This window comes from Pristiophorus japonicus, chromosome 9, assembly GCF_044704955.1.
Source record: "Pristiophorus japonicus isolate sPriJap1 chromosome 9, sPriJap1.hap1, whole genome shotgun sequence".
In the NCBI taxonomy this organism is placed as follows: domain Eukaryota; kingdom Metazoa; phylum Chordata; class Chondrichthyes; family Pristiophoridae; genus Pristiophorus; species Pristiophorus japonicus.
Window position 1 is genome coordinate 209137305 of NC_091985.1, and position 22287 is coordinate 209159591.

The window sequence follows — 22287 nt, forward strand, 5'->3', positions numbered from 1 at the left end:
CCAGTGAGTGTAGAACTGAACCCAGTCAGAGTCAGCACCTTCAGGGGAGGAGAGGGAGGGGAACCAGTGAGTGTAGAACTGAACCCAGCCAGAATTGGTGGTGAAACCTGGGAGTGGAGGAGGAGCTGTCTTCAGACGTGCGATTGTGTTTGAATTTCAGGACAGAGAGTATGGAGAGGGTATGGGATGGTGATTTACAGCTTTGGAGGAACAAGAGGAAAGAATGTTCCATAGAATCTAGAATTGTCTGTTCTGAATTTCTGTCCTGTATTTGCAGTAATGGTTTTTGTAAACTCCTTTTCCAGGGTATTAAAGGCATGATTTGCAGAAGGGAAACTCAAACCAAACATCACGTCAAGGTCTGATGCAATCACTTGATTTATCAGGACCTGAATATCATCAGCCTTTGAATGTGAAAGGAGAAATGTTTGTCTGTTCTGTCTGTGGGAAAAGATTTCCAACATCAGTGTAACTGGAAGAGCACCATGACACACACACACCCGAGTGCGAGTGTTCCAATGCACTGCCTGTGGAAAGAGCTTTAACCAGTTACACAGCCTGAAAAAATATCACACCATTCAGAGCGGGGAGAAACCGTACACGTGTTGTGTGTAGATGAGGCTTCAACTGATCGTCCAACCTGGAGAGACACAAGGACACCCACACCATGGAGAAACCGTGGGAATGTGGGAACTGTGGGAAGAGATGCAATTCCCCATCTGTCCTTGAAATTAGTCAACACAGTCACAGTGGGGAGAGGCCATTCACCTGCTCTGAGTGTGGCAAGGGATTCATTTGTTCTTCCCATCTGCTGATACACCAGCGAGTTCATACTGGGGAGAGGCTGTTCACCTGCACTGTGTGTGGGAAAGGATTCACTACCTCATCCCACCTGCTGACACACCAACGAGCTCACACTGGGGATAGGCCGTTCACCTGCTCCATGTGTGGGAAGGGATTCACTACCTCCTCCCGACTGCTGACACACCAGCGACTTCATACTGGGGAGAGACTGTTCACCTGCTCCGTGTGTAGGGAGGGATTCATTCAGTCATCCAACCTGCTGAGACACCAGCGAGTTCACAAGTGACTGCAGGGTTTGGTTCTGCTGGTACCTCAGACTGATTGTGTTTGTTCTGACCTGTTGGGGGTCTCTCTCTGCCGATTTTAATTTCCACTATAACTGGGCTGGAGTTTGATATTTGACCAATTAATACAAGATAAAAATAATGCTGATTGTGCTTGCATCCATACTTAACTCTTGAAAGGGCTTCAAATACTGAAAACTTCAAAAAATTGAGCTAAATGTTAAACAATTGAGAATAAAATGAATTGAATCTGCATGTTGGTTTTGGATTTCTCTGGGAGGGAAGGTACTTGATTTGCCTTGAAATACCGCCGGTGGCCAGTAGATGACGCTGTCCATCCAACTAACTTCGACTGAGAGGAGCGTGACTGCCCCCTAGAGCAGGAGGACTGAGGGCAGACCAGGGTCACTGAACATGCTGCACCTCACAGGGTCATCACACACGGCCCCCTCCATGGGGCAGATCAGAGTCAGACACTGAACATACTGCACCCCACAGGGACATCACACACTGGCCCCCTCCATGGGGCAGATCAGTGTCAGAACTTGGAGTGGGAAGGGGAGGATCCAATTGTCGTGGACCATGTAGGAACCAACGACATAGGTAGGACTAGGAATGAGGTTCAGCTGAAAGAGATGGAGGAGTTGGGGGTCCAAAAGAAAAAGCTGAACCTCAAAGGTAATAATCTCTGGATTGTTACCTGAGCCCCACACCAATTGTTACAGGAATAAGCAGATTAGAATGTTAAATGCGTGGCTCAAAGAGTGGTGTGGGAGGCAGGGGTTTTGCAGTACTGGGCAAATAGGGAGCTGTTTCGTTGGGACGGGTTCCACTTGAACTGGACAGGAACCAGTATCCTGGCGAATCGAATAACTAGAGCAGTAAACATGGCTTTAAATTAATGAAGGTGGGGGAGATTTAGGAAAGTGTACAGCATGGTTTAGATACTGAGAAAAAGCATCAAGAGACATGTCATGGTTCTAGAGCAGAGCAGAGTTTTGGGTAAAAATAAGCAGAGTGGGTCAGGAAGGGACAGATGGAGTAACAAAGGTAATAGGGCATGACTGACTGAGGAGACATCAAGGAAAAATAGAAAAAAGTCAAAGCTAAAGGCACTATGAATACATGAAGTATTCACAATAAAATAAAATAATTAATAGCGCAGATAAAAATTAATTGGCTATTAGATCAAACCTTTGTGGAGATGAGGTTGCAAAGTGACCACGGTTGGGAACTAAACATTCCAGGAGACATAACTTTTAGAAGAAATAGCAAAATAGAAAAGAAAGAGGGGAAGCCCTGATAATAAAAGCTGGGATAAAGACAGTAGAGGGAAAGGATCTTAGTTCAGAAAATCAAGAAGTAGAATCAGTTTGGGTGGAGCTAAGAAACCGCAAGGGGCAGAAAACATTGGTGGGAGTTGTTTACAGGCCCCCCAAACTGTAGTGGTAATGTAGGGCACAGTATAAATCAGGAAATTAGAGGTGTATGTAACAAAGGTAATACAATAATCATGGACTTTAATCTGCATATAGACTGGGCAAACCAAATTTGCAGTAATAGTGTGGAGGATGAGTTCATAGAAGATATCCAAGTTGGTTTTCGAGATCAGTATGTTGAGTAACCAACTAGAGAACCAGTTATTTTAGATCTAGTATTGTGCAATAAGAAGTGGTTAGTTAATAACCTTATATTAAAGGGGCCCTTAAGAAAGAGTGACCATAATAAGAGAGAATGTTACATTAAATTTGAAAGTGATTTAGTTAAATCCGAAACTAGGGTATGAAATCCAAAATAAAAGAAAACTATGTAGGAGAGTTGGCTAATGTAGATTGGGAACATAAGAACAAAAGAATTAGGAACAGGAGTAGGCCATCGAGCCCCTCGAGCCTGCTCCGCCATTCAATAAGATCACGGCTGATCTGGCCGTGGACTCAGCTCCACTTACCCGTCCTCTCCCCGTAATCCTTAATTCCCTTATTGGTTAAAAATCGATCTATCTGTGACTTGAATACATTCAATGAGCTAGCCTCAATTGCTTCCTTGGGCAGAGAATTCCACAGATTCACAACCCTCTGGGAGAAGAAATTTCTTCTCAACTCGGTTTTAAATTGGCTCCCCCGTATTTTGAGGCTGTGCCCCCTAGTTCTAGTCTCCCCGACCAGTGGAAACAACCTCTCTGCCTCGATCTTGTCTATCCCTTTCATGATTTTAAATGTTTCTATAAGATCACCCCTCATCCTTCTGAACTCCAATGAGTAAAGACCCAGTCTATTCAATCTATCATCATAAGGTAACCCCCTCATCTCCAGAATCAGCCTCGTGAATCGTCTCTGTACCCCCTCCAAAGCCAGTATATCCTTCCTTAGGTAAGGTGACCAAAACTGCATGCAGTACTCCAGGTGCGGCCTTACCAATACCCTATACAGTTGCAGAAGGACCTCCCTGCTTTTGTACTCCATCCCTCTCGCAATGAAGGCCAACATTCCATTCGCCTTCCTGATTACCTGCTGCACCTGCAAACTAACTTTTTGGGATACATGCACAAGGACCCCCAGGTCCCTCTGCACCTCAGCATGTTGTAATTTCTCCCCATTCAAATAATATTCCCTTTTACTGTTTTTTTTTCCCAAGGTGGATGACCTCACACTTTCCGACATTGTATTCCATCTGCCAAACCTTAGCCCATTCGCTTAACCTATCTAAATCTCTTTGCAGCCTCTCTGTGTCCTCTACACAACCCGTTTTCCCACTAATCTTAGTGTCATCTGCAAATTTTGTTACACTACACTCTGTCCCCTCTTCCAGGTCATCTATGTATATTGTAAACAGTTGTGGTCCCAGCACCGATCCCTGTGGCACACCACTAACCACCGATTTCCAACCCGAAAAGGACCCATTTATCCCGACTCTCTGCTTTCTGTTAGCCAGCCAATTCTCGATCCATGCTAATACATTTCCTCTGACTCCGCGTACCTTTATCTTCTGCAGTAAACTTTTGTGTGGCACCTTATCGAATGCCTTTTGGAAATCTAAATACACCACATCCATCGGTACACCTCTATCCACCATGCTCATTATATCATCAAAGAATTCCAGTAAATTAGTTAAACATGATTTCCCCTTCATGAATCCATGCTGCAACTGCTTGATTGCACTATTCCTATCTAGATGTCCCTCTATTTCTTCCTTAATGATAGTTTCAAGCATTTTCCTCACTACAAATGTTAAACTAACTGCCCTATAGTTACCTGCCTTTTGTCTGCCCCCTTGTTTAAACAGAGGCGTTACATTAGCTCTTTCCAATCCGCTGGTACCTCCCCAGAGTCCAAAGAATTTTGGTAGATTATAACAAATGCATCTGCTATAACTTCCGCCATCTCTTTTAATACCCTGGGATGCATTTCATCAGGACCAGGGGACTTGTCTACCTTGAGTCCCATTAGCCTGTCCAGCACTAACCCCCTAGTGATAGTGATTGTCTCAAGGTCCTCCCTTCCCATATTCCTGTGACCAGCAATTTTTGGCATGGTTTTTGTGTCTTCCACTGTGAAGACCGAAGCAAAATAATTGTTTAAGGTCTCAGCCATTTCCACATTTCCCATTATTAAATCCCCCTTCTCATCTTCTAAGGGACCAACATTTACTTTAGTCACTCTTTTCCATTTTATATATCTGTAAAAGCTTTTACTATCTGTTTTTATGTTTTGCGCAAGTTTACCTTCGTAATCTATCTTTCCTTTCTTTATTGCTTTTTTTAGGCATTCTTTGCTGTTGTTTAAAATTTTCCCAATCCTCTAATTTCCCACTAACCTTGGCCACCTTATACGCATTGGTCTTTGATTTGATACTCTCCTTTATTTCCTTGGTTATCCATGGCGGGTTATCCCTTCTCTTACCGCCCTTCTTTTTCACTGGAATATATTTTTGTTGCGCACTATAGAAGAGCTCCTTAAAAGCCCTCCACTATTCCTCAATTGTGCCACCATTTAGTCTGTGTTTCCAGTCTACTTTAGCCAAATCTGGCCTCATCCCACTGTAGTCCCCTTTGTTTAAGCATAGTACGCTCATTTCCGACACAACTTCCTCACCCTCAATCTGTATTACAAATTTAACCATACTGTGATCACTCATTCCGAGAGGATCTTTTACTAGGAGATCGTTTATTATTCCTGTCTGATTACACAGGACCAGATCTAAGATAGCTTGCTCCCTTGTAGGTTCTGTTACATACTGTTCTAAGAAACAATCCCGTATGCATTCTATGAATTACTCCACCAGGCTACCCTGTGCGATTTGAGTTGACCAATCAATATGTAGGTTAAAATCCCCCATGACCACTGCCATTCCTTTTTCACATGCCTCCATTATTCCCTTGATTATTGCCCACCCCACCGTGAAGTTATTATTGGGGGCTTATAAACTACGCCCACCAGTGACTTTTTCCCCTTACTGTCTCTAATCTCCACCCACAATGATTCAACATTTTGTTCATTAGTGCCAATATTGTCTCTTACAACTGCCCTGATATCATCCTTTATTAACAGAGCTACCCCACCTCCTTTCCCCCCTTGTCTATCTTTTCGAATCGTCAGATACCCCTGTATGTTTAATTCCCAGTCTTGGCCACCATGCAACCATGTTTCTGTAATGGCCACCAAATCATACCCATTTGTCATGATTTGTGCCATCAACTCATTTACTTTATTTCGAATGCTGCGTGCATTTAGCAGGAGTGTTTTAATCCTTGTTTTTAAACCATGATTTTTAGTTTTGACCCCTCCTGCAGCCCCTTTATATTCAATGGCCCTTTTTGTTTTTTGCCTTGGGTTTCTCTGCCCTCCACTTTTACTCATCTCCTTTCTGACTTTTGCTTTTGTCTCCTTTTTGTTTCCCTCTGTCTCCCTGCATTGGTTCCCATCCCCCTGCCATATTAGTTTAACTCCTCCCCAACAGCACTAGCAAACACTCCCCCTAGGACATTGGTTCTGGTCCTGCCCAGGTGCAGACCGTCCGGTTTGTACTGGTCCCACCTCCCCCAGAACCTGTTCCAATGCCCCAGGAATTTGAATCCCTCCCTGATGCACCACTGCTCAAGCCACGTATTCATCTGCGCTATCCTGCGATTCCTACTCTGACTAGCACGTGGCACTGGTAGCAATCCCGAGATTACTACTTTTGAGGTCCTACTTTTTAATTTAGCTCCTAGCTCCTTAAATTCGTCTCGTAGGGAAACTACACTAAAAGGTATGTTGGTAGCAAAGCAATGGCTAGTATTTAAAGAATTAATACATCATTTACAATGCCTTAAAGTATACATTCCTTTAAAGCACAAAAACCCCAGAGGAATAGTGGTCCAACCATGGCTAACTAAAGAAGTTAAAGGTTGTATTAGATGAAAGGAAGATGCTTATAATGTTGACAAATGGAGCAGTAAGCTTGAGGATCAGTAAGGCTTTGAATTCAGCAAAGGAGGACCAAGAAATTGATAAAGAAAGGGAAAGTAGAATATGAGAGTAAACGACTGAGAGACAAAATAACAGAATGCAAAAGCTTCTATCAGTATGTAAAAAGGAAAATATTAGCAAAGGTAGGTGTGGATCCCCGACAGACTGAGACAAGAACATAAGAATTAGGAACAGGAGTAGGCCATCTAGCCCCTCAAGGCTCCTCCGCCATTCAACAAGATCATGGCTGATCTGGCCATGGACTCAGCTCCACTTACCCGCCCGCTCCCCATAACCCTTAATTCCCTTATTGGTTAAAAATCTATCTATCTGTGACTTGAATACATTCAATGAGCTAGCCTCAACTGCTTCCTTGGGCAGAGAATTCCACAGATTCACAACTCTCTGGGAGAAGAAATTTCTTCTCAACTCGGTTTTAAATTGGCTCCCCCGTATTTTGAGGCTGTGCCCCCTAGTTCTAGTCTCCCCGACCAGTGGAAACAACCTCTCTGCCTCTATCTTGTCTATCCCTTTCATGATTTTAAATGTTTCTATAAGATCACCCCTCATCCTTCTGAACTCCAACGAGTAAAGACTCAGTCTACTCAATCTATCATCATAAGGTAACCCCCTCATCTCCGAAATCAGCCTAGTGAATCGTCTCTGTACCCCCTCCAAGGCTAGTATATCCTTCCTTAAGTAAGGTGACCAAAACTGCACGCAGTGCTCCAGGTACGGCCTCACCAATACCCTATACAGTTGCAGAAGGACCTCCCTGCTTTTGTACTCCATCCCGCTCGCAATGAAGGTCAACATTCCATTCACCTTCCTGATTACCTGCTGCACCTGCAAACTAACTTTTTGGAATTCATGTACAAGGACCTCCAGGTCCCTCTGCACCGCAGCATGTTGTAATTTCTCCCCATTCAAATAATATTCCCTTTTACTGTTTTTTTCCCCCAAGGTGAATGACCTCACATTTTCCGACATTGTATTCCATCTGCCAAACCTTAGCCCATTTGCTTAACCTATCCAAATCTCTTTGCAGCCTCTCTGTGTCCTCTACACAACCCGCTTTCCCACTAATGTTTGTGTCATCTGCAAATTTTGTTACACTACACTCTGTCCCCTCTTCCAGGTCATCAATGTATATTGTAAACCGTTGTGGTCCCAGCACCAATCCCTGTGGCACACCACTAACCACCGATTTCCAACCCGAAAAGGACCCATTTAAATCGACTCTCTGCTTTCTGTTAGCCAGCCAATTCTCTATCCATGCTAATCCATTTCCTCTGACTCCACGTACCTTTATCTTCTGCAGTAAACTTTTGTGTGGAACCTTATCGAATGCCTTTTGGAAATCTAAATACACCACATCCATCGGTACACCTCTATCCACCATACTCGTTATATCCTCAAAGAGTTCCAGTAAATTAGATAAACATGATTTCCCCTTCATGAATCCATGTTGCGTCTGCTTGATTGCACTATTCCTATCTAGATGTCCCGCTATTTCTTCCTTAATGATAGCTTCAAGCATTTTCCCCACTACAGATGTTAAACTAACCGGCCCTATAGTTACCTGCATTTTGTCTGCCCCCTTTTTTAAACAGAGGCGTTACATTAGCTGCTTTTCAATCCAATGGTACTTCCCCAGAGTCCAGAGAATTTTGGTAGATTATAACGAATGTATCTGCTATAACTTGCGCTATCTCTTTTAATACCCTGGGATGCATTTCATCAGGACCAGGGGACTTGTCCACCTTGAGTGCCATTAGCCTGTCCAGCATTACCCCGCTAGTGATAGTGATTATCTCAAGGTCCTCCCTTCTCACATTCCCGTGACCAGCAATTTTTGGCATGGTTTTTGTGTCTTCCACTGTGAAGCAAAATAATTGTTTAAGGTCTCAGCCATTTCCACATTTCCCATTATTAAATCCCCCTTCTCATCTTCTAAGGGACCAACATTTACTTTAGTCAATCTTTTCAATTTTATATATCAGTAAAAGCTTTTATTATCTGTTTTTATGTTTTGCGCAAGTTTACTTTTGTAATCTATCTTTCCTTTCTTTATTGCTTTCTTAGTTATTCTTTGCTGTCGTTTAAAATTTTCCCAATCATATAGTTTCTACTAACCTTGGCCACCTTATACACATTGGTTTTTAATTTGATACTCTCCTTTATTTCCTTGGTTATCCACGGCTGGTTATTCCTTCTCTTACCGCCCTTCTTTTTCACTGGAATATATTGTTGTTGAGCACTATGAAAGAGCTCCTTAAAAGTCCTCCACTGTTCCTCAATTGTGCCACCGTTTAGTCTGTATTTCCAGTCGACTTTAGCCAACTCTGCCCTCATCCCTCATCCCACTGTAATCCCCTTTGTTTAAGCATAGTACGCTCGTTTGAGACACTACTTCCTCACCCTCAATCTGTATTACAAATTCAACCATACTGTGATCACTCATTCCGAGAGAATCTTTTACTAGGAGATCATTTATTATTCCTGTCTCATTACACAGGGCCAGATCTAAGATAGCTTGCTCCCTTGTAGGTTCTGTAACATACTGTTCTAAGAAACAATCCCGTATGCATTCTATGAATTCCTCCTCAAGGCTACCCCGTGTGATTTGATTTGACCAATTGATATGTAGGTTAAAATCCCCCACATGCCTCCATTATTCCCTTGATTATTGCCCGCCACACCATGAAGTTATTATTTGGGGGCCTATAAACTACGCCCACCAGTGACTTTTTCCCCTTACTATCTCTAATCTCCACCCACAATGAATCAACATTTTATTCATTAGAGCCAATATCGTCTCTCACAACTGCCCTGATATCATCCTTTATTAACAGAGCTACCCCACCTCCTTTCCCTTCTTGTCTATCTTTCCGAATTGTCAGATACCCTGTGTGTTTAATTTCCAGTCTTGGCCACCCTGCAACCACGTTTCTGTAATGGCCACCAAATCATACCCATTTGTAATGATTTGTGCCGTCAATTCATTTACTTTATTTCGAATGCTGCATGCATTTCGGTAGAGTGTTTTAATACTAGTTTTTATACCATGATTTTTCATTTTGACCCCTCCTGCAGCGCTTTTATATTCACACATATTGTCCTTTCCTATCACCTTGTGGTTTACACTTACCCCAGTGCTACTCTGCTCTGTTGCCTCCTGCCTTTTGCATTCTTTCTTGGGGTCCTGTTCATCTGAGCTCTCACCCACTCTAACTAGCTCAGAGCCCTCTCTTGGGTTCCGAATACTCCTTGCATTGAGGCACCGAGCTTTCATGCTTGCCTTTTTATTACACTTTGACCCTTTAAAATTTTGCTGTACATTGGCACTTTTTGTTTTTTGCCTTGGGTTTCTCTGCCCTCCACTTTTACTCATCTCCTTTCTGTCTTTTGCTTCTGTCTCCATTTTGTTTCCCTCTGTCTCCCTGCATTGGTTCCCATCCCCCTGCCATATTAGTTTAATTCCTCCCAAACAGCACTAGCAAACACTCCCCCTAGGACATTGATTCCGGTCCTGCCCAGATGCAGACCGTCCGGTTTGTACTGGTCCCACCTCCCCCAGAACCAGTTCCAATGCCCCAGGAATTTGAATCCCTCTCTGCTGCACCACTGCTCAAGCCACGTTTTCATCTGAGCTATCCAGCGATTCCTATTCTGACTAGCACGTGGCACTGGTAGCAATCCAGAGATTACTACTTTTGAGGTCCTATGTTTTAATTTAGCTCCTAGCTCCTTAAATTCGTCTCGTAGGACCTCATCCCTTTTTTTACCTATATCGTTGGTACCAATGTGCACCACGACAACTGGCTGTTCTCCCTCCCTTTTCAGAATGTCCTGCACCCGCTCCGAGACATCCTTGACCCTTGCACCAGGGAGGCAACAAACCATCCTGGAGTCTCGGTTGCGGCCGCAGAAATGCCTTACTGTTCCCCTTACAATTGAATCCCTTATCACTATCGCTCTCCCACTCTTTTTCCTGCCCTCCTGTGCAGCAGAGCCAGCCATGGTGCCATGAACTTGGCTGCTGCTGCCCTCCCCTGATGAGTCATCCCCCTCAACAGTACTCAAAGCGGTGTATCTGTTTTGCAGGGGAATGACCCCTGCACTACCTTCCTTGCACTGCTCTTTCTGCTGGTCTTCCATTCCCTATCTGGCTGTGGACCCTTCACCTGCAGTAAGAACAACTCGCTACACATGCTACTCACGTCATTCTCAGCATCGTGGATGCTCCAGAGTGAATCCATCCTCGGCTCCAATTCTGCCAAGCGGACCGTCAGGAGCTGGAGGCGGATACACTTCCCGCACATGTAGTCGGCAGGGACACCGGAAGTGTCCCTGAGTTCCCACATGGTATAGGAGGAGCATATCACGTGACCAAGCTTTCCTGCCATGACTTAACCCTTAGATACACTTAAATTGGCAACCACAATGCTAAAGTTTACTCACTGTTTTCGAAGAGAAAAAAGAAAAACTACTCACCAATCACCAGCCAATCACTTACCCCCTTGGCTGTGACGTCACCTTTCTGTTTCTTTCTACTTTTTTTTTGCCTTCTCCCTGTAGAGAAATTATAATGGAGAACAAGGAAATGGCAGAGAAATTAAACGTATATTTTCAGTCTGTCTTCACGGAAGAAGGTGTAAACAAAATTGCCGCAACTACTGGATAACCCAGGGTCTAGCGAGAATGAGAAACTTAAGGAAATTGGTATTAATCAAAAAATGGTACTGGAGAAATAATGGGACTGAAAGCCAATAAATCCCCTGGACCTGATGGCCTACATCCTAGGATATTGAAACATAGAAACATAGAAAATAGGTGCAGGAGCAGACTATTCTGCCCTTCGAGCCTGCACCACCATTCAATATGATCATGGCTGATTATGTAACTTCAGTACCCCATTCCTGGTTTCTCTCCAGATTCCTTGATCTCTTTAGCCGTAAGGGCCACATCTAACTCCCTTTTGAATATATCTAACGAACTGGCATCAACAACTTTCTGTAGTAGAGAATTCCACAGGTTCACAATTCTCTGAGTGAAGAAGTTTCTCCTCATCTCGGTCCTAAATGGCTTACCCTTTATCCTTATACTGTGACCCCTGGTTCTGGACTTCCCGAACATTGGGAACATACCTAACCTGTCCAATCCCGTCAGAATTTTATATGTTTCGATGGAACCCTCTCATTCTTCTATATTCCGGTGAATATAAGCCGAGTCGATCCAAGCTTTCTTCATATATCAGTCCTGCCATCCCGGGAATCAGTCTGGTGAACCTTCGCTGCACTCCCTCAATAGCAAGAATGTCCTTCCTCAGATTAGGCGACCAAAACTGTACACAATAGTCAAGGTGTGGCCTCACCGAGGCCCTGTACAACTGCAGTAAGATCTCCCTGCTCCTATACTCAAATCCCCTCGCTATGAAGGCCAACATGCCATTTGCTTTCTTCACTGCCTGCTGTACCTGCATGCCAACTTTCAATGACTGATGTACATGATACCCAGGTCTCGTTGCACCTCCCTTTTCCTAATCTGTCATCATTCAGATAATATTCTGCCTTCCTGTTTTTGTCACCAAAGTGGATAATTTCACATTTATCTACATTATACTACTTCTGCCATGCATGTGCCCATTCACCTGACTTGTCCAAGTCACCCTGCAGCCCTCTTAGCATCCTCCTCACAGCTCACACCGCCACCCAACTTAGTGTCATCTGCAAACTTGGAGATATTACATTCAATTCCTTCATCTAAATCATTAACGTATATTGTAAATAGCTGAGAAAGTTAGCTATAGAAACAGTGGATGCATTGGTTGTCAACTTCCAAAATTCCATAGATTCAAGAACTATTCCCATGGTTTCAAAGATCACAAATGTAACTGGGCTATTTAAGAAAGAAGAGAGAGAGAAAACAGGGAATTATGGACCAGTTAGCCTGACATCTGTAGTCGGGAAAATGCTCGATGCTATTATTAAGGACGTGGGAACAGGAACTTAGAGAATATTAATAAAATTTGTCAGAGTCAACACGGCTTTATGAAAGGAAATCATGTTTGACAACTTTTTGAGGTTGTAACTAGCAGAATAGATAAGGAGGAACCAGTGGATGTGGTGTATTTGGATTTTCAGAAGACATTCGATAAGGTGCCACATGAGGTTATTAAACAAAATGAGGGCTCATGGGATTGTGGGTAATATACTAGCATGGATTGAAGATTGGTTAACGGACAGAAAACAGAAAGTAGGAATAAATGGTTCATTTTCAGGTTGGCAGGCTGTAACTAGTGGTGTGCCACAAGGATCGATACTTGGCCCTCAGCAATTCACAATATATATCTGATTTGGATGAGAAGACCAAATGTTATATATCCAAGTTTGCTGATGATACAAAGCTAGGTGGGAAAGCAAGTTGTGAGGAGGGTACAAAGAGGCTTCAAGGGGATAAAGAGAGGTTAAGTGAGTGGGCAATCATCATACAATCATAGAAATTTACAGCATGGAAGGAGACCATTTCAGCCAATCGCATCCAGCCTAATCCCACTTTCCAGCTCTTGGTTCATAGCCCTGTAGGTTGCGGCACTTTAAGTGCACATCCAAGTGTCTTTTAAATGTGGTTGAAGGTTCATGGCACTACAACCCTTTCAGGCAGTGAGTTCCAGACCCCCACCACCCTCTTGGTGAAGAAATGTCCCTTATCTCCTCTAAACCTCCCCCCAATTACTTTAAATCTATTCCCTCTGGTTGTTGACCCCTCTGCTACGGGAAACCAAATCATCCCTATCCACTCTATCCAGACCCCTCATAATGTTATACACCTCAATCATGTCTCCCCTTAGCCTCCTCTGTTGCAAAGAAAACAGACTCAGCTTCTATTTTCTTTCATCATAGACAAAATTCTCCAGTCCAGGCAACAATCTTATAAATCTCCTCTGCACCCTTTCCAGTGCAATCACATCTTTCCTGTAATGTGGTGACCAGAACTGCATGGAGTACTCCAGCTGTGGTCTAATAAGTGTTTTATACAGTTCAAGCCTATCCTCTTTTTTTTTTTAAATTCGTAGCCAATCGTTCCAATTCTTTGTCAAATCACAAACGCCAGAGGTCACCTTGGGCCCATTCAAGGATCACTCTGCACCAATGCTCTTAGCCAAAAGGCCTAGAGCCACTGCACCGTTCCTGGAAGTACTGCAATACCAGGTTCGTGCCATGGAGGTGGATGGGTCAGGTCCCCCACACACCTCCGTGGAGGTGGATGGGTCAAGCCACCCCACCCACCTCCTATTTCCAAAAAAGCAAGCATATACCTTCCTGATCCAGGGAGAACCACCTTGGGGTTATGGTGGTTACTCCCCTGTCAGGTCAGTTACGCATGATCTTAGCCAAAAGGCCAAGTCAAGCCTATCCTCTTTGCTCTTGTATTCCATGCCTCGACTTATAAATGCAAGTATTCCATATGCCTTCTTAGCCATCTTATCAACCTGGCCTGCTACCTTCGAGATTCTGTGGACCTGCACTCCACAGTCCCGATGTTCCTCTACACTTTCCAGTGTCCTACCATTTAATGTGTATTCCCTTGTCTTGTTAGACCTCCCCAAATGCATTACCTCACACTTATCCAGATTGAATTCCATTTGCCACTGTTCTGCCCACCTGACCAATACGTTGATATCTTCCTGTAATCCGCAGCTTTCTTAGGATAAGGGGTAGGCCATTTAGGACTGAGATGAGGAGAAACTTCTTCACTCAGAGAGTTGTTAATCTGTGGAATTCCCTGCCACAGAGAGTTGTTGATACCAGTACACTGGATATATTCAAGAGGGAGTTAGATATGGCTCTTACGGTTAAGGGGATCAAGGGGTATGGAGAGAAAGCAGGAAAGGGGTACTGAAGGAATGATCAGCCATGATCTTATTGAATGACGATGCAGGCTCGAAGGGCCGAAGGGCCTACTCCTGCACCTATTTTTCTATGTTTCTATGTTTCTTCTTCATTATCAATGACTCAGCCTATTTTAGTGACATCTGCAAACTTCTTAATCATATACCCAACATTTAAGTCCAAGTCATTGATATATATTGATAAGAACATGGCAAATGGAATATAATGTGGAGAAATGTGAAGTTATCCACTTTGGTAGGAAACATAGAAAAGCAGAGTATTTTTTAAATGGTGAGAGATTGAGAAATGTTGGTGTTCAGAGGGACCTGGATGTCCTTGTACATGAATCACTGAAAGTTAACATGCAGGTACAGCAAGCAATTAATAAAGCATGTTGGCCTTTATTACTAGTGGATTTGAGTATAAGTGTAGAGTAATCTTACTGCAATTATATAGGGCCCTGGTGAGACTGCACCTGTAGTATTGTGTACTGTTTAGGTCTCCTTATCTAAGAAAGGATATACTTGCCATAGAGGAGGTGCAACAAAAGTTCACTAGACTGATTCCTGGGATGCGGGGATTGTCCTATGAGGAGAGATTGAGTAGATTATGCCTCTATTTTCTAGAGTTCAGAAGTATGAGAGGTGATCTTATTGAAACATACAAAGTTCATACAGGGCTTGACAGGGTAAAAAAACATACAAAATTCTTAAAAGGCTTGACAGGGTAGGTGCAGAAGGATGTTTTCTCTGGCTGGGAAGTCTAGAACCAGGAGTGAGTCTCAGAATAAGAGGTCGGCCATTTAGGACTGAGATGAGGAAAAACCTCTTCACTCAGAGGGTGGTGAAATCTTTGGAATTCTCTCCCCCAGAGGGCTGTGTAGGCTCTCAGGGTTTGAATATATTCAAGGCATTGATCAATAGATTTTTGGATATTATGTAAATGAAGGATATGGGGATAGTGCAGGAAAGTGGAGTTGAGGTAGAAGATCAGCCAAGATCTCATTAATGGCGGAGCAGGATCGAGGGCCGAATAATTTTACTCCTGCTCCTGTTCCTTACGGTCCAGTGCCCCCAGAGCACAATATTCACGCTGCAGGAGCCCAGTGCGCAGGCGCAACACCGAACTGTACTTGGAGCATGCGCATTGTGACTTTGATCAGACCGAACGCGGCCTGGAAGCGGGCAAAGGCCGGATCCGCAGTTTGGAGCCGATCCGAATCAGCGGGGAACAGGGGAGGAACGCACCTCGCAGGTAGGCTTCATACACACCTAGTGTAGGTCGCAAGCATGTATTAAGAAACTATAAATTCCGAATTTGCAGCTCCAGGGCATTTTCGCGGCAACAAACCGAGGGTGACGGCCGCCATCTTTGTGAAGGACAGCTGCAGGTTTGTGCTCCGCCATGGTGACTCATCGAGCAGTAGAGCGCATGCGTGAACATCTTTACAAACGAACAACGTGTGGGCGGGGCTTCAGTGTCCCAGTGAACCCAGCCAGAGTCAGCACCTTCAGGGATGGAGAGGGAGGGGAACCAGTGAGTGTAGAACTGAACCCAGCCAGAGTCAGCACCTTCAGGGATGGAGAGGGAGGGGAACCAGTGAGTGTAGAACTGGAGTCAGCACCTTCAAGGGAGGGAAACCAGTGAGTGTGGAACTGAACCCAGCCAGAGCCAGCACCTTCGGGAGAGGGAAGGGAACCAGTGAGTGCAGAATTGAACCCAGCCACAGTCAGCACCTTCAGGGGAGGAGAGGGAGGGGAACCAGTGAGTGGAGAACTGAACCCAGCCAGTGTCAGCACCTTCAGGGGAGTTGAGGGATGGAACCAGTGTGTAAAACTGAACCCAGACAGAGTTGGTGGTGAAAACTGGGAGCAGAGAACAAGCTGTCTTCAGACGTGCGATGTGTTTGAATTTCAAGACAGGGAGAACGGAGACTGTATGGGATGGGGATTTACAGGTTTGGAGGAACAAGAAAGGAAAGAATGTTCCATAGAATCTAGAATTGTCTGTTCTGAATTTCTGTCATTTACTTGCAGTAATTATTTTTGTAAACTTCTTTTCCAGGGTATTAGAATGGGAGGATTTGCCAACGGGAAGCTCTAAAACTAAATATCACATCAAAATCTGATGGAATCACTCAATTCCTGAGGACTTGAATACTATCGGCCTTTGAATGTGGAAAGAGCAATGTTTGTCTGTTCTGTCTGTGGCAACAGATTTCAAACATCAATGTGACTGGAAAAGCACCGAGACACACGCACCCAAGTGAGAGTGTTCCAGTTCACTGCCTGTGGAAAGAGCTTTAACCAGTTATACAGCCTGTAAAAAGATCAAACCGTTGACAGTGGGGAGAAAACATACACGTGTTCTATGTGTGGACGAGCATTCAATTGATCATTCAACCTGGAGAGACACAAGGACACCCGCACCATGGAGAAACCGTGGGAATGTGGGGACTGTGGGAAGGCATTCAATTACCCATCCCAGCTGGAAATTCATCGGCGCAGTCACACCGGGGAGAGGCCGTTCACCTGTTCTGTGTGTGGAAAGGGATTCACTGTGTCATCCCGCCTTCTAACTCACCAGCGAGTTCACACTGGGCAGGGGCCATTTATCTGCTCTGAGTGTGGGAAGGGATTCACTTTGAAATCTAACCTGCTTTCACATCAGCGAGTTCACACGGGAGAGAGGCCGTTCACCTGCTCCATGTGTGGGAAGGAATTCACTCAGTCATCCCACCTGCTGACACACCAAAGAATACACGCTGGGGAGGGGCTGTTTACCTGCTCTGAGTGTGGGAAGAGTTTCGCTCAGTCATCCCGCCTGTTGGCACACCAGCGAGTTCACACTGGGGAGAGGCCGTTTACCTGCTCCATCTGTGGGGCGGGATTCCATCGGTCATCCCACCTGCTGGCACATGAGCGAGTTCACTCTGGGGAGAGGCCATTCACCTGCTCTGTGTGTGGGAAGGGATTCACTCAGTCATCCAACCTGCTGAAACACCAGCGAGTTCACACTGGGGAAAGGCCATTCACCTGCTCCGTGTGTGGGGAGGGCTTCATTCAGTCATCGAACCTGCTGACACATGAGCGAATTCACACTGGGGAGAGGCCGTTCACCTGCTCAGTGTGTAGGGAGGGATTCACTCAGTCATCCCACCTGCTGACACACCAGCGAGTTCACACTGGGGAGAGACCGTTCACCTGCTCAGTGTGTGGTGAGGGATTCGCTCGGTCATACACCCTGATAACACACCAGCGAGTTCACACTGGGGAGAGGCCGTTCACCTGCTCTGTGTGTGGGGAGGGATTCACTCAGTCGTCCAACCTGCTGAGACATCAGCGAGTTCACAAGTGCCTGCAGGGTTTGGATTCTGCTGTTATGCCAAACTGAATCATGTCCATTTTGGTATATGTGGTTTCTTTTTACTGATATTGATCACCCCTATAATTGGAGATTAATATTCTAGATATTGGACCAACTAATCAATGGGAAAAGGGTCAGATAAAAATAATGCTGATTGTGTTTGTATCCATATTTCACTGTTTAAACGGCTTTCTTCAAATACTGAAAGGTGCAACAAATGGAGCTAAACTTTCTTGAACCATTGATAATAAAATGAATTTAATCTGCAGGTTTGTTTTGGATTTCTTTGGGATGGAGCCAGGCATTGTGTGCCTTGAAATATCGCCGGTGTCTAGTAGATGACGCTGTCCCTCCTATTTACTCTGACTGAGAGGAGCGTGACTGCCCCCTAGAGCAGGAGGAATTAGGGCAGCTCAGGGTTAGACACTGAACATACTGCACCCCACAGGGACATCACTCACTGTCCCCTCCCTGGGGCAGCTCAGGGTGAGAGATTGAACATAATGCATCCCACAGGGATGTCTCATACTGCCCTCTCCCTGGGGCATCTCAGGGTCAGACACTGAACATACTGCATCCTACAGGGACATCACACACTGCCCTCTCCCCGGGGCAGCTCAGAATCAGGACTTAGAATGGGAAGGGGAGGATCCAGTTGTCGTGGTCCACGTAGGAATCAACAACATAGGTAGGACTAACAGTGAGGTTCTGCTGAAACAGTTTGAAGAGTTGGAGTCCAAATGAAAAAGCTGAACATCAAAGTTAATAATCTCCAGATTGTTACCTGAGCCACACACCTATTGGTCGAGGGATAAGCAGATTAAAATGTTAAATACGTGGCTGAAAGAGTGGTGTAGAAGGCAGGAGTTTTGCTTTATGGGGCACTGGCACCAGTACTGAGGAAACAGGGAGCTGTTCCATTGGGATGGGCTCCACTTGATCTGGGCAGGAACCAGTGTCCTGGCAAATCAAATAACTAGGGCAGTAAACAGGGCTTTAAACTAATGAAGGTGGGAGAGATTCAGGGAAGTGTCCAGAATGGTTTAGATACAGAGTAAAAGCAACAAATTACATGTCAAGGCGCTAGAGCAGGGTTTGGTGTAAGAATAAGCAGAGTGGGTCAGGAAGGGACAGAGAGAGTAACAAAGGTAATAGGGCATTACTGACAAAGAAGAAATCAAGGAAACAATTTTAGAAAACGAAAGCTAAAGGCACTATATCTGAATGCACAAAGAATTCTCAATATAATAGATGAATTAATAGCGCAGACAGAAATTAATAGGTTTGATCTAATAGCCATTATGGACACGAGGTTGCAAAATGACCACAGTTGGGAACTAAATATTCCAGGATACGTAACTTTTAGAAGAGATAGCAAAATGGAAAAGGAGGAGGGGTAGACCTGATAATAAAGGATGGGATAAAGACAGTAGAGGAAAAGAATCTTAGCTCAGAAAATCAAGAAGTAGAATCATTGTGGGTGGGGCTAAGAAACAGCGAGGGCAGAAAACATTGGTGGGCGTTCTTTATAGGCCACAAACTGCAGTGGTAATGTAGGGCACAGTATAACTCAGGAAATTAGAGCTGCATGTAACGATAATACAATAATCTGCATACAGACTGGGCAAACCAAATTTGCAGTAATAGTGTGGAGGATGAATTCATGGAAGGTATACAAGGTGGTTTTCTAGATCAGTATGTTGAGGAACCAACTAGATAACAGATTATTTTAGATCTAATATTATGCAATAAGAAAGGTTAATTAATAACCTTGTAGGAAAGTGGCCCTTTGGGAAGAGTGACCATAATTTGATAGAATTTTACATTAAGTTTGAAAATGATTTAGTTAACATAGAAACATAGAAAATAGATGCAGGAGTAGGCCATTTGGCCCTTCGAGCCTGCACCGCCATTCAATGAGTTCATGGCTGAACATGCAACTTCAGTACCCCATTCCTGCTTTCTCGCCATACCCTTTGATCCCCCTAGTGAATTGGCTTCAACAACTTTCTGTGGTAGAGAATTACACAGGTTCACCACTCTCTGGGTGAAGAAGATTCTCCTCATCTAGGTCCTAAATGGCTTACCCCTTATCCTTAGACTGTGACCCCTGGTTCTGGACTTCCCCAACATTGGGAACATTCGTCCTGCATCTAACCTGTCTAAACCCGTCAGATTTTTAAATGTTTCTCAGAGATACCCTCTCATTCTTCTGAACTGCAGTGAATACAAGCCCAGTTGATCCATTCTTTCTTGATATGTCAGTCCCACCATCCTGGGAATTAGTCTGGTGCACCTTCGCTGCACTCAATAGCAAGAATGTCCTTCCTCAAGTTAGGAGACCAAAACTGTACACAATACTCCAGGTGTGGCCTCACCAAGGCCCTGTACAACTGTAGTATCCCTGCCCCATACTCAAATCCCCTCGCTATGAAGGCCAGCATGCCATTTGCCTTCTTAACCGCCTGCTATACCTGCATGCCAACCTTCAATGACTGATGTACCATGACACCCAGGTCTCGTTGCAACTCCCCTTTTCCTAATCTGTCACCATTCAGATAATAGTCTGTCTCTCTGTTTTTACAACCAAAGTGGATAACCTCACATTTATCCACATTATACTTCATCTGCCAAGCATTTGCCCACTCACTTAACCTATCCAAGTCACTCTGCAGCATCATAGCATCCTCCTCGCAGCTCACACTGCCACCCAATTTAGTGTCATCCGCAAATTTGGAGATACTACATTTAATCCCCTCGTCTAAATTATTAATGTACAATGTAAACAGCTGGGGCACCAGCACAGAACCTTGCGGTACCCCACTAGTCACTGCCTGCCACTCTGAAAAATATGCATTTACTCCTACTCTTTGCTTCCTGTCTGACAACCAGTTCTCAATCCATGTCAGCACACTACCCCCAATCCCATGTGCTTTAACTTTGCACATTAATCTCTTGTCGAAAGCCTTCTGAAAGTCCAATTACACCACATCAACTGGTTCTCCCTTGTCCACTCTACTGGAAACATCCTCAAAAAATTCCAGAAGATTTGTCAAGCATGATTTCCCTTTCACAAATCCATGCTGACTTGGACCTATCATGTCACTTCTTTCCAAATGCGCTGCTATGACATCCTTAATAATTGATTCCATCATGTTACCCACTACCGATGTCAGGCTGACCGGTCTATAATTCCCTGTTTTCTCTCTCCCTCCTTTTTTTAAAAAGTGGGGTTACCTTGGCTAACCTCCACTCCATAGGAACTAATCCAGAGTCTATGGAATGTTGGAAAATGACTGTCAAGGCATCCGCTATTTCGAAGGCCACCCCCTTGAGTACTCTGGGATGCAGACCATCAGGCCCTGGGGATTTATCGATCTTCAATCCCATCAATTTCCCCAACACAATTTCCCGACTAATAAGGACTTCCCTCAGTTCCTCCTTCTTACTAGACCCTCTGACCCCTTTTAAATCCGGAAGGTTGTTTGTGTCCTCCTTAGTGAATACCGAACCAAAGTACTTGTTCAATTGGTCTGCCATTTCTTTGTTCCCAGTTATGACTTCCTCTGATTCTGCCTGTAGGGGACCTACCTTTGTCTTTACTAACCTTTTTCTCTTTACATATCTATGGAAACTTTTGCAGTCCATTTTAATGTTCCCTGCAAGCTTCCTCTCGTACTCTATTTTCCCTGCCCTAATCAAACCCTTTGTCCTCCTCTGCTGAGTTCTATATTTCTCCCAGTCCCCGGGTTCGCTGCTATTTCTGGCCAATTTTTATGCCACTTACTTGGCTTTAATATTATCCCTGATTTCCCTTGATAGCCACGGTTGAGCCACCTTCCCTTTTTTATTTTTACGCCAGACAGGGATGTACAATTGTTGTCGTTCATCCATGCGGTCTCTAAATGTCTGCCATTGCCTATCCACTGTCAACCCCTTCAGTATCATTCGCCAATCTTTCCTAGCCAATTCACGCCTCATACCTTCAAAGTTAGCCTTCTTTAAGTTCTGGACCATGGTCTCTGAATTAACTGTTTCATTCTCGATCCTAATGTAGAATTCCACCATATTATGGTCACTCTTCCCCAAGGGGCCTCGCACAATGAGTTTGCTAATTAATCCTCTCTCATTACACAAGACCCAGTCTAAAATGGCCTCCCCCCTAGTTGGTTCCTCGACATATTGGTCTAGAAAATCATCTCTTGTGCACTCCAGGAAATCCTCCTCCACTGTATTGTTTCCAGTTTGGTTAGCCCAATCGATATACATATTAAAGTCACCCATGATAACTCCTGCACCTTTATTGCATGCACCCCTAATTTCCTGTTTGATGCCCTCCCCAACATCACTAGTACTGTTTGGAGGTCTGTACACAACTCCCACAAGCGTTTTCTGCCCTTTGGCTCCACCCATACCGATTCCACATCATCCAAGCTAATATCTTTCCTTACAATTGCATTAATTTCCTCTTTAACCAGCAACGCCACCCCG

The 22287-nt window shown here is 44.4% G+C and overlaps 2 protein-coding genes across 2 annotated transcripts in view; both read left to right on the forward strand.

Annotated features, from left to right (window-relative positions):
* The window catches only part of LOC139274101 (zinc finger protein 420-like), a 506104-nt gene that overhangs the window by 275458 nt on the left and 208359 nt on the right, over window positions 1–22287 (forward strand). The window lies entirely within an intron of this gene.
* Window positions 15604–22287, forward strand: part of LOC139273552 (zinc finger protein 208-like) — a 115756-nt gene continuing 109072 nt past the window's right edge. Inside the window, exons 1-2 of the mRNA XM_070890502.1 lie at window positions 15604–15684; window positions 16495–17724. Coding sequence (XP_070746603.1) covers window positions 16861–17724 — 864 coding nt within the window. The 5' untranslated portion in view covers window positions 15604–15684; window positions 16495–16860. The remainder of the gene's footprint in view (window positions 15685–16494; window positions 17725–22287) is intronic.